Source organism: Papaver somniferum, chromosome 2 (genome assembly GCF_003573695.1).
Source record: "Papaver somniferum cultivar HN1 chromosome 2, ASM357369v1, whole genome shotgun sequence".
Classification (NCBI taxonomy): domain Eukaryota; kingdom Viridiplantae; phylum Streptophyta; class Magnoliopsida; order Ranunculales; family Papaveraceae; genus Papaver; species Papaver somniferum.
The window spans coordinates 198,729,764-198,743,328 of NC_039359.1; the positions used below are offsets into that span (position 1 = coordinate 198,729,764).

The 13,565-nt window shown below is 38.9% G+C and overlaps 1 protein-coding gene across 1 annotated transcript; it reads right to left on the bottom strand.

Annotated features, from left to right (window-relative positions):
* Positions 1-881: 881 nt before the first annotated feature.
* On the bottom strand, positions 882-4,983 carry LOC113350187 (RNA-binding protein BRN1-like). Its single transcript, XM_026594287.1, has 9 exons — positions 4,643-4,983; positions 4,415-4,497; positions 3,337-3,388; positions 3,025-3,150; positions 2,793-2,872; positions 2,195-2,377; positions 1,665-1,998; positions 1,424-1,567; positions 882-1,307 (listed from the first exon to the last, which is right to left on the bottom strand). The coding sequence occupies exons 1-9, from the start codon at positions 4,821-4,823 to the stop codon at positions 1,180-1,182; spliced, it is 1,311 nt and encodes a 436-aa protein (XP_026450072.1). The 5' UTR covers positions 4,824-4,983; the 3' UTR covers positions 882-1,179.
* Positions 4,984-13,565: the final 8,582 nt, after the last annotated feature.

Consider the following 13,565-nt stretch of genomic DNA (forward strand, 5'->3'; position numbering starts at 1 on the left):
TTGTTCATATTAGTAAGACAGCAATTCAAATTCTGATAAGAAAGGGAACACAAACATTACTCCCTCCGTCCAAGTTATATAGGTGGAGAAGGCAAATCTCATGGATTAAGAAAAATATATAGATTTCATAAATATCTATGTTTTTTTTCTATTTTACCCCTTACCTTTTGATGAAAACTAAAAGCAATAAATTTTAGTGTAGTATTACAATCATAAACAGAGGCATATATGAAAAAAGTCATCTAGGAATTAGAACTATGCCTATAACCAAAAACTGATATTCCACCTATATAACATGGACAGAGGGAGTAGTTTATTACCTCAAACAGAAGTGCAAGAGTCGGTGCCAGATTAACTCCAAAGAGGAGCGGCTCCTTGAATCCTGCAATGGAGAATGGACAGCAAATAGAGATTATCATAACTCTAAACAGTGAAATGCATATAAAAAATGTTCAATTGCAATCAGAAGCAAGTAAGGACCAAAAACATGGGAGAATAGACAACCACTGAACAAGAAGGCAAAAGGCATCACACACAATACCTGAAATGTCTCACTGGAACTGATAAGTTTTCTGCAGATCTTACACAAATAAAGAACTTCACACATCTTTGGACTTAAAACACCAAATTACAAGTATTCCTTGGACAAGAAGAATGGATAAGAACCTTTGTTGTGGCTACACTAAATGTCTAACTTCACTTAGAGGACAACAAGGAGAAGGGAGAAAACAATAAGGAGTGCAGTTTTAAGCTTACATCAACTGAAAAAATATTCTAACCAAAATGGGAATAACTGTATTCACTGGAATATACAACAGCAGAAAAATGCGAAGGGCAGCATTTAAGTATATCAATGCGAGAATATACGACAACATCTGCTCTGAAGGGAAAAATCAATTAAATTAATAATCAATGTCTAAATGAACTTCCATGGTACATAAATTACAAATTGAGCTGGTGTGAATGCACCAATGAGAGTTTTTTTTAAGGGACCTCAACCACACAAGATAGCTAATGATTTCCTGCATTAGGGTATGATAGGATGGAGCAACATACATGAGCTTTCATCATCTTTCCACCCATTCCCAGATTTTGGCTTATACTGCAGTCAGTCCCTGACTTCCAAGGTTTCATACTTTCACATTGGTAGAGTGTCTGTATCCTTTATTAGCTTACCTTTCAGTATGGTTTACTCTGCTTGTTTTCTCTCTTAAGTTGAACCTTTAACTTCTTACCTCCTAATTGGTAGCCATTCATGACGTTAATTGCAGATTGGGCTGCTACTGGTGAATCATAACTGACAAAGCCTGCACGCAGAAGGTAATATGGTTGGTAAATCCAATTCTTTCTTTTTGTTTTTAGTTGATCGAACAACTCCATATGTACCACATCAAAAGTTAGGAGAGAATAGAGGGGTACTTACCAAAACATTTGCTAACACCAGTTGCCTTATCTACGAAAACCTTAGCGCTCAAGACTCTACCAAACGTCTGAAAAGCATTTGCAAGCTCTGGATCTCCAAATTCTTGAGGGATGTGATAGATAAATAGATTAGCACCAGGAGGACCTACAAGTTCACCAGCACATTAAAGGAAGGTTAGCGATGGAGCAATGATAGGGACCTCAAAACAAATGACCAACTTGGAGAAAAAACAATCACCAACCTTCAGTTTGAGCCCCTGAACTTGTAATGATGTTAGAAGATGCAGCTAAGTTATTATTTGCAGTTGGGGATGTAGCATGGGAACTATTGTGAGACCCTTGATTTATCACTCCGCCAGGATAGGACATAGGATATTGAAGACCTGGAATAGAAGGATATCCAGACCTCATATAATTGGCCTGAGAAAACCCTCTAGGTCTTAAACCAGGAGCAAGATCAGGTGATAGTCCACGGATTGCACTCCCACGGTTGACTGGCGGAACCATATTTTGGAAGCCAGGTTGATTCTGCATCTGTGGTAGTGGGTACTGCATGAGTCCATAAGTTCCAGGCGCCTACAAAAAGGATATAAAATATAACCCAGGTCCCATTTTTAAATTTCATGCATGAATGAATGTTGAAACAAGATTATATGATATGTATACTGAATAAACTCAACTACCAATTTGCAAGGAAAGTAGTATGCCATGCAAATGAGAGAGATATCCTTTCGCTGCTGAGATATAGTCAAGAGTGATTAATGAACCAAACCTGATACCCATATCCATTGTATAGAGGAATGTGACCCATTGGCAAGGCCCCAAACAATGAAGGTTGTTGTGCTAGATCAGTATTAGGCACTCCAGAAGCTTGGGATTGAGCTTTCTGAGCTCTCCGAGCTTGCCTTTCCTTCTCCGTATCAGCCCACTTGACAACTAGTGGAACACTTGAACCCTACAATAACAGCAATGCATAGAAACAACATTTCAACCTCGGCCAATAATACCATCAAAAAGCAGCAAAAAGCAGCAAAAATCAGCACAGTTTAAAAAAGTTGAAATATCATAAAAGTATGTTGCCGTACTTGTGGTATTGAATGCTAATATGACATCTATTTTAATTCTACAGCAGTTCTGATGTAATCATGCAAAATCACATTTTGGAACAATAGGTCATCTTGCTACACAGCCTTTTTTCTTTGGGCGAAACTCCAACAAGGAGATCATATTGATGAAAGGAAATCAAAAAAGACAAATAGGAGGGGGGGGGGGGGGATTAAATCAAAACTTCAAAACAGAATGAAAGCACCAATTGAGCAAATCGGTTAGCTAAACCAGATCCAGTAACACAACTTTAAATAAGCACAAACCTCCATTTTATGCTTTCCGTTGATGGCCTCCAGGGCTGAAAGAGCTTGCTCTTTTGTCTCATACTTCAAAAAGGCACAGCCTGCCCAGAACAATAACAATGGATAAAGACTCCGTAAGAAAAGTTTATATGACTCTGTCTATTTAAAGTTGTGAATACTGAATTCCTCAAAGGTTGATAGTAGAGAAAAATACAAAATGAAATATAAATTGCTAAAAGGGTGGTTTATGTACCTTTGCTAGTCTGTTGAGAACCCCTCAAAATCTGTAAATCTTTTATCTTCCCATAGTTAGAAAATAACGCAGAAACTTCAGCATCAGAGACATTCTTTGGAAGCATACCAACAAATAGCTTGTGTTCTAGGAAATCCAACATAGAGAAAATCACAACTTTGCCGAAGTATTAAAGATAATCAAAAGGCTACTTTTAGCTTTAGAAGTAGTTAGTAAAAAGCACCAGCATTAAATACAAATGAGACCAGGCGCGTAAAGAGAAACCACAGGAGAGAAGAACAACATAATTACACATATGAACAATTCTCACACCTAGTCTTTCCAACTCGCCATCTGCATATTTCACTTGCAAGGGACTAGATGCCTGATTTAAGTAGAAACAACAGAACACACTTTAATTAAAGAAAGAAAGACAAATATTGACAAAACACTATAAAAGGGAACAAGGTTAAAAGCATGTAAGACTCTTCTAATCAGAAAAGGCAATTTGGCCTTCTAGTTTATATTTAGAATTCAAACAAACACAAACGCATATTACTCAATGAAGAAAGTAAAGCAGCCAACCAAGTGTCAATAATCAAATATTTCTATTCCTGGTGGATTTTTGCCACCCAGTTTTGGACTACTAAAGAAGAAAACAAAGTATTTACTTTCATTTTAACTTTTTCATTACAATTAACCGATGATAAGGTGGATACCATATTTAGGATAAGAAACTTTGATCCAGTAGAACTCTGTGATTATCAGACTTGTATGACATCTGACATGCTTTTGTAAATTACATTAACTTAAAACTTAAAATGTTTTTTTATGAAGTAAATTCTAAGAAAAAAAATCAATTGTCGAAGAAGATCATAAAGGATCTCGCAGTTCAGGCTACAACACACAGATTGTTAAATAACGTCGAAGATTTCTAAAGTATCTAATTACAAATCGACTTCCTTGTGAATGTGAAGATACACAAGAGACCACATACTCAAATCAGCATAAATTCACTCTTTTTCGTCCTATTTCAACATCTTAGGCTCATTACTGCGTTCGATCCTAATCTTAATTCTTTTTTTTTTTTGATCCATATTCTAATCTTAGTTCTTGAAATGTAACTTCATAATACATACCCAACACTAATCAAAAGTCAACTTAAAAAGGATTCTCCAAACCTCACACCTAACTATCAAAAAGGTCTTGATCCAATTACACACAATCCCGATTCATACAAATTTCTACATCAAATTACTTAAGGTTCCAGCTAAAAATAAACTCATGCAAACTGGAAAATGAAAAAAAAAAAAACTATCCAAATCAAATTCTCTAGAATAATACTACAGTGTTCTAAGTTCAATTCCAAACTCAAGTGATGATATGAAGATAAAGAAAATCAATGACTTACTCCAGGTAGCGTTCGTTTATTGTGACAAGCGTTAACTGCTTTATCTGCTTCTTCTCTCGACGGACAGATCAAAAAACAACAACCTACACGCAAAATTTAGGGTTTCGAATTACGATAGTTTCAGATCCCACATTCACGATCCACAAATTATACCAGCACTTGAAATCCAAACTTATCAACAAACAAAAATTAAAATATCAAGTAAATTCCAAAAGTGTAACAACGAACCTCGTGAAGTTCGAGTAGTTTTGTCTTTAATAATGTTAACTTCATCAACCAAAGAAAATTCTTTAAACATAGTAATCAGTTCAACTTCTGTCATATGTTTTGGTACTTGACCAACAAATAATTTCACACTTTCTCCTCCTCCTCCACTATGATTATTGTTATTTGTTGTTGATTCCGTCATTGTTGCCTATTCTTTCTCTCTTCCCTCGGTCTCTCTAAATTTTGAAAAAGAAAATTCAGTCGATCGATCTTTTGGAGTCTTCTTCTTCTTCTTCTTCTTGAAATTCTTTTGTTTGAAATTTATTTGGATTTTATTTTAATTTTTGTAAATTTTGGGGAAAATGGAGTGTTTTGGGAGGGTAAGATTGGGTCTTGATGATATTATTATAATTAAATGGTTAAGTTTGCCCATGCATACAGTTTTATTTACAACATATGACCTTGTACTTCTTTTTAACATGAGTTTACGTGAAAAACAAAGATAGGTGAATCTATGGCTTAGATTTGGTTGGATTGTATACGTGAAATGACAATAATGTACTTGGTCCTTTATAGTAAAGCGCCGTAATTTTGCTGGGTTGGCAGGTGAAGGTTTGGTTTTGGATTAGATTTGAATTAAGGTGTCAAAGTGGATGACAACTTTTGCATGTTTACGTGGTGAGATTTGTTTGCAAGTGTGGAGATTTACAGTGCTATCTGCACCATACAATACAGGAAAGAAAGACAATGTCCATGCTTTGATTGACTCGTTTTGTCGATGTGAAGTCAAATTGGGGGTCATTACTCCTTAGTGGGTTCCTCAAATTTTGGGGCTCCACCACAACTTTTCGGACATAATGGATGTGAAATAGTGGATATAAAGGTCTCATTTTGCTCGGACGGATATGAAAATATGATGATCATTGAGGGGGGAATGTGTACACATATATCTCACTATCAGACACGTGTATATATAAAGATACGTGGAAAGTATGCAGGCCAAAACATCAAAACATGATGCGCTACGAAACACCAAATAAACCCCGAGGAGTTACTTTATCGCATCCCCAAAAGAGAAGCTAGGATCAACGGTGGAGAGAAAGTTAGCTGACACGGACGTGACAGGGGCAGAAGACACTTGTCTGACACGAGCAGACTCCTCAACTACCCGCATTAAACACTCTGAGCAGTGTACGTGTCGATCAACCTGTGGAACGAGCGTGGATGCCTCTGCGAGATCAAGGGGCAAACGCAGACCTCTGCGTGATAGACGCAAGGACACAAGAAGATAAGGTTCCAACGGTCATCAGAGATGGGTCCCACACTCTAACCTTATAAATACCCCGTCTCCACCAAGAGGAATGGGGGATCGGAAGAATCAGGAAGGGAAGGAGAGAGAAAGAGAGTTGCAAGTGTAAGTTAATCATTTAGAAGAGAGAAACATGTAAACCCAAAAGTCATTCGACTATTCGTGTAACCGTGAAGAATATAGTAAAACAACAAACCCCGTGGACGTAGGCCTTAGTGCTGAACCACGTAAACCATGGTCTTATTTACATTTCAGCACTTTATATTTATTTAGCCCCACGGATCTTTACTTATACGTTTTGTTTTCTTTGCTTGTACTTATATCCCGTGCGCAAACGCCTCGCATGGAGTTGTTAGATGAGGCTATGATAAACCCGAAGGTTTTGAGCCAATGAATCAACACTTGGATATCATCATCACAAATCTCCTTAGATGATGATGATTGATTGTGAGCATTCGGATCCCTTCGTGATTTGTGTGTTCACAATTTGGCGCTAGAAACAGGGACTTCGTCCCGTTAAAAGATTTATCTTATCCTGTGATTTCATTTTAAATTGGCATATGATTGCTCTGATTTATCAGCCCGGACCGTATAGATCATTTGTTAACTGTATTGTGTTAAAAACACACCTTTTATGTTCGATAAGATTTATTGTTCTAATCCGCGGATTTACGATTTTCTTTAAATCTCATGCGAACCCGTCTCTCTGGGGGGTTTTTTCGTAGTTTTTATACTAAGGATCTCCTTTAGTAAAACTTTAACCCGTATATTATAACTTGCGGGTATTAATCCTCTCCAGGAAGAATGTATTTCGTCAACTAACCCGCTTCACGCGGATATTCCCGTTTTTCGTTTGAAATGCCTTAGGCAGAAAGGACGTATTGTGAGTAAAGAAGGCGAGTTTCGGCGAGATTTCATTGTCAACAAAAGGACACGTGATGGAAAAGACGCAGGAAGCAGGAAAATCCAAAGCTTTGTCAAAAGAAACACCCAGGACAACCCCGGTCATCACCCGAAGCAAGCAGAAGGGAGATAAAGCTAAAATGACCAGTCAAAGGCAAGATACTGCGGAAATCACTTCACCTATGAACGCTAATTCAGTTGCAGCGGCGGCTCTCAGAGCAACAGCGACAAAGTACGGTGCGGCTGCGGTAATCCCGAAGGCTGCAGAGGCTAGCAATACTTGCGCCATGAATCAACTTAACCAACCAAGAGAAAGGGTGGATGAATCCAGAACATTCCAACCCGTGCACCTTCTAACTTTTGGAATGCCACCAACAAATGATCAAAATCAAACCATACCGGCGGCTCTAGCACCGCAGAGGAGCACTCACCCCAATTTGGAAATGCCAGCGACCGAAGCTGAACCCCTTCAACCTTTAGTGCAGACCATGGAGGAGGGCGGCACCATGGCTGTAGTAGCACGCGCTGGGACCCCCAATCAGGGGTCCAACCAATCACACCGACTGATGGCTGAGCTTGAGGAACTGAAGAAGAGCCAGCAGGTTTACGCAGATGTTGTAGCCCTGTTGGCCAGAGAAAATCAAGATTTAAAGGAGCGGATTGCTCTAAGCACGAAGACCAGCCAACAACTTGATGAAGCAAACTCCAAAGCACCAGAGCCAAACCGAGACTATAGAGTCGTCATAGCAGCTAATGAAGACGCGACAAGGGGAGTAGCGTATCTGACCCGGATTATGACGATGGAGAGTCAGACGGTAACGAACAGAAGAATTTAGGGCACCACCGCGCAATGGAAGAACTACGAGATGAGATGATGGCCGAGATCAAGCAATTAAAAAATAAACAAGGCGGGGGGAGGTTAGAAGAAGTCATGAGAGAAGCTAACTCCATGCCCTTAACTCATCGCTTGGCCAACACCCCTATTCCACTGAAATGCCCTGTCCCAACGTTCGAATGCTATGATGGATCCAGCGACCCTGCTGCACATATTCGGTACTACAACCGTGTCTTAGCTAGATGGGGTCAGAACGACGCCGTACTCTGCAGATACTTCCCGTCAATCCTGAAGGGATCGGCGTTATCATGGTTCGATAACCTGCCACCAAATTCTATCCACTCATATGACCAACTCGCAGAGAAATTCTTAAGAACGTATATGTACAACAAGACTGTAAACACCGGAATGGATAAGCTCTTTTCACTAGCGATTGGCTACAAGGAAACCACGAGGGAGTACACTAACAGATGGCACAAGATCTGCCAAGCCATAGGAAGCGTGGACCCAGTAGTAAGCATCAATTGCTACAAATGGGGCTTAGACCGAATGAGTCCCCTATTTGTTGAAATTCATGGGAGTGTGCCTAAGACAGAGGGAGATCTTCGAATAATTATTGAAAAGCACGCTCGACTTGAAGAAATTCAACGGGAAAACCCGAGGGCATATCCGCAGAGGTCTCACCGCACCAATTCAGCGGAACAAACCAATGGGGCCAAAAGGAGTTGCTCAGGGGAGAGACCTCACGAAGATAGGAAGGAATGAAGGGATGAACGAAGAACAGGTGACCGAAAATTCGAAGATCAAGTTTACACGAAACTCAACGCTAGCTATGCTCGTATCCTGCGAGAGATCAAAGGGAGGGAAAACTTGGAGTGGCCATGGTCTAAGGGAAAGCAGCCCTCGAGATCCGAGAAGTCTAAAGATTACTGTGAATATCACTGTTTCAACGGACACCAGTCCGAAAAGTGCAAGAACCTTAAAATAATGATCCAAAAATTAATTGATGCGGGAGAGCTCAAACATTACGTATGAAAGGATGTTACCGAGGACAGATCTAAGCGAACCAAACCAGTCCAACTTCCGGAAGGAAACCGAACAATCAACACCATCTCATGTTCTGAAGCCACAGGACCCTCACTTACAGCGCAGATAGAAAAGAGGTTAAGGAAGCAATTCGAAGACCGCTGCGAATTATATAAGGTCGATGGGATAGTGGTGGACGAACACGAAGAATGGATGGAATATCATATCATCTTCGACGCAGAGGATATCGAAGAAGATATGGAAGACCATAACGATCCCTTGGTCCTAACACTACCAGTAGCTGGATGTAACCTCAAGAAGATCCTCATAGACGGGGGAAGCTCCGTAAACGTCCTATTTTACGATGCATTCAAACGGATGAAGCTCCATGATGAACAGTTAATGACCTCTTATCACACCATCTACGGATTCAATGGAGCAGCCACGAAGCCCTTGGGAGACATCGTGTTGCAGGTTAACGCAGGGCCCATGAAAGTAGAAACCCGATTCAGTGTGGTGGACACCCCTTCCCCCTACAACGCTATTATTGGACGAAAATGGATACATAAGCTCAAAGGAGTTGCGGCAACGTACCACCAATATCTCAGATTTCCAACACCTGAGGGAGTAATGGAAATCAAGGGAGATCGGATCACTGCGCGAGAGTGCCAGGCCACTCAGGATCATATCAACAACGAGCAAGAAGAGCAGCGAAAAATCCGAAGAGTAAAAAATCAAGAAACCGCGAAAGAGAAGGCCATAGACCTGTTCCTCAAAGAAACTACAGGGAAGGGCTTGGCGAAAGATGATAATGTCCTAAGCACAGAAAAAAGTACTTCAACAGCCAGCGAAGAACAGAAACACGCTAAATAGCAATTAAAGAACGTTCCAGTCCTCGGAAACCCGAAGCCTGTGTTCACACCAGTGGAGCCCGTAAAGGAAATCAACATAGGATCGGAAGAATCAGGAAGGGAAGGAGAGAGAGAGAGAGTTGCAAGTGTAAGTTAATCATTTAGAAGAGAGAAACATGTAAACCCAAAAGTCATTCGACTATTCGTGTAACCGTGAAGAATATAGTAAAACAACAAACCCCGTGGACGTAGGCCTTAGTGCTGAACCACGTACACATGGTCTTATTTACATTTCAGCACTTTATATTTATTTAGCCCCACGGATCTTTACTTATACGTTTTGTTTTCTTTGCTTGTACTTATATCCCGTGCGCAAACGCCTCGCATGGAGTTGTTAGATGAGGCTATGATAAACCCGAAGGTTTTGAGCCAATGAATCAACACTTGGATATCATCATCACAAATCTCCTTAGATGATGATGATTGATTGTGAGCATTCGGATCCCTTCGTGATTTGTGTGTTCACAGGGAAAGTACTGCATCCACTGCTGTAGATTTTAAGCATTTTGCTCGAATGGATATGAAGATCGTTTGGGGGGGGGGGGGGGGGGGGGGGGGATGGCTCAGGGACGGACCCAAGAAGCCTTAATTTTTTTTCCAGTCCGGGCTAATAGCCTTGGACGAGCAAACATTTCACTTTTTTAGGCTGTTAGAGTGTGACGGCTACCTGGGCTAAATCCCAGGTTAGCCAGCTGTAGGTCCGTCAGTGGAATGGCTGATGTACATTTTGAGCTAAAATGTAAAATGGGGAAGGAAGTTATATGCTCCCTCCTAAATTTTCCAAAATCCAAATAGAGCCGAGGAAACACGTTGCATATCCTGAATCGCTTTTAGATCATTTTAAGTTCCCAAAATATGATAAATTTGAAATTATCATCATGCCCAAATCGAATGGGGAATATAATCTCATTCTTTTTAGAAATATGTTTTACTTTGTTGTTGCACTCAAAATTGATGCAACCAAATTCTCCGTATACTTAATTCATCAAACATTACTTTTTTAGATATTGGTAAAATCAGATTGTTGATTTACCTGGTGAAATCAACTAAATGCTGCGTTTTCAAAAATTTCTACGAACAAAAAAATCTCAAAATTCCTTTATTCAAATTTTCTATCCAACAAAGACCCTCATAGAAATTGTGGGGTTTAGAACCGTCTACATACTAATCTTTTGGAAGCGAACCAGCCAACAAGAAACTCTAGATTTCTCGGATTGTTCCGTGAACCTCTTTACTACGATCTAGGATGAGAAAAACAACCACACGAGTAAATGTCATAAACAAAAACAACAAGTAACGTACTCATTGATTTAACGTGATTCAACAATATACACAATGTGTGTATTGTCTACATCCACCAAACGGTTACGACCTATTTCTTTATTATAGCACCAACTGAAAATTACACATATGATTGACTAATCAATTCAACGACTCATCACAATTTGACTGAACACAATAAACTCTAACTGTTGAAATCTAAGGCGAAATGAACGTTATAACTGCGAACAAAATAGACCGAGGCGTGAAGAGACTCACTGTCCTTAAGAATAGATTTCGCACCTACGATGCAAAAGGTTAACGACGTCTTTTTCCCAGGATTTAACGATCTTAATCCCGTAAGAGTGCACTCTCAATACAGGATCTTATGAACAAAATGATATTGATATACGGCAGGGAATTAGAAAAGAAAGATTACTGAGAAGAACTACAAAGAGATTTTATTATTTCTGAAAAGTGATAAATCTCTAGGTTTATAGAGTTTGAACCGATGCGTCTCTTGTGTTGAAACCCAAGCATGCACATGTTCACTTTTATGCGCCTGTAAACTAATCATCACTTATATTCACCAAACGGTGCTATTTCTCTCTAGTTATCTGTAACCAACTGCCATATATTTTGAAATACATAACCACAACTCCATCAATCCCCCACATTTTGAAATACATAAAGTTTGCCCGTATATAGATATGCTAAACTAGTGAATTTGAATTGGTGCCTTTTGGGCTATGAACCAACTCTATGTTGATAAATCATAATTTTACCAAAGAACATGGTGAAATCGAAATTTCTATGAACCATTTTTTCATTTGTGTAAAATAGAGGATTTATTAACCACACTTATGTTTAAATATCATTTTTGTTCTACGGTTTGGCACTTTTCGGTCACGCACCCTCCTGGTTTCATGAGTTTATGCAGAAACATGCCTTAGTTTCTATTGGAATCGACCTTATTCCAAACTCACATAGGTGAACTTCCATCAAATGCGTATTGAAGTTGTACACACCAGCAAATGGTATGGAATTCATTAAGAGGATATGTAAAAACTCATCCTTACTTACTGCATACATGCACCATCATGCCACAACAGGCTTTTCACACAGTTTTGATAATGCCATAGAGCGACTAGTGACTTGTTTTGACTCTATGAACCTATTTGTTGGAGTCTCCAGACATATAGGTGAGGTTACCATCACTATCGATCTAAGATTTCTAAGCCACTCAGTCTTAGAACATGTATTCTCTAGTTTCTCAACTTAAACATTTCGCGCGGTCACAAAGACTATTTACTGGAGACTACATTTCTAGCTTGTAGGTACAACACTTAGCATCTCTACAAAATGTTTTATATGATTTACACTCAGCAATTATTCTCAACCATATCTATGTTTTCCTTTAATTGAAAACCTTTAACTTTAACAAGTTGTACATACACCATTATAACTCTAACCAAACAGTTAGAATTATGTAAATTAACATTTTTCTCAATCCCTTTTTGTCGACTAGATTACAATACGTTGTCACTTGGATCATAGATAACTATCTCCTAGTTTCTCAAACGTTTCAAATAGTATGAATCTACGTCGACCCCCACATTTCCTGACTTGCCTAATTGAAAATTTTCAATTGTGCTAGTACAACCAAGGGAAAGATAAAGTACCGTGATAGTTAGTCACAATGACCATTCACAGTACTTTGGTACCCACTTCTAAAGGGTATATTCAAATCATTTACATACATTTCAAACCCACATATGTTTTACCAATACCAAATTTCATCAATTAAGATATGAACAGATGATATGAACTATTGTACATTAATAGCAATCATCTTCCATAGATGATATGAACTACTTTTGAATTTGTAGTAACCATCTCCCCTCGATGATATGAACTATAATTGGCAAACACATCTTTCTAAGATAATCATCTGACACAAAGTCTCAGCAGTGGGGTTTAAATTTTAGCATTACATCCAAAGGATGTTGTTATTCAACACTAACAATACAAGTTGTACAACCATTTACTTGCCATCAAAATGACCCAAAATCCACGTACCCAGAATTTTCCACAAGTATGCCCGTGGGAAATAGGTTAATCTTGCGGCCTAACATTTCTTCCACTCGTTTATAATAGTCTTATGATTAATACAAGACATCGTCTCATACAATCATTAATCATGAAGTTTCAAAAGCAATTCCATGCAGCAGGAGAACCACTGTAATTTCCATTTGAAACTTTCAAGCCTTATTATTTAGTAAGGCGACAAAAGATTAATAATCTTTCACAATTCAATTCACCATACTTTAGACTACTTTTATACATAATGCCGAAACAGAGACAACCTCAATGATAAACACAGCCCAGAAACTCTAAAACACCATATGAAATTTCTCGCTGGAAAAATTAAGTGTTTGACCGTTGTGTACATGGCGAATGAAGGATCGCAATTCCGCAATTCAAAATCCACGGTCCTTAACAATGTAGTACAAATTATTAAATAACTTTAGTGTTGGTGCTCCAAAACTAAACATGATACTCTTTGTATCAAACGTATCAATCAAACTAATTACGGATATATCAAACACCATTATGTGTTTATGTAGATTTTCTAAAATGGAAATCTTAAATTCAACACCCAGTTATTAGTTTTTTCCTCAAAATCACAATGATTTGGCC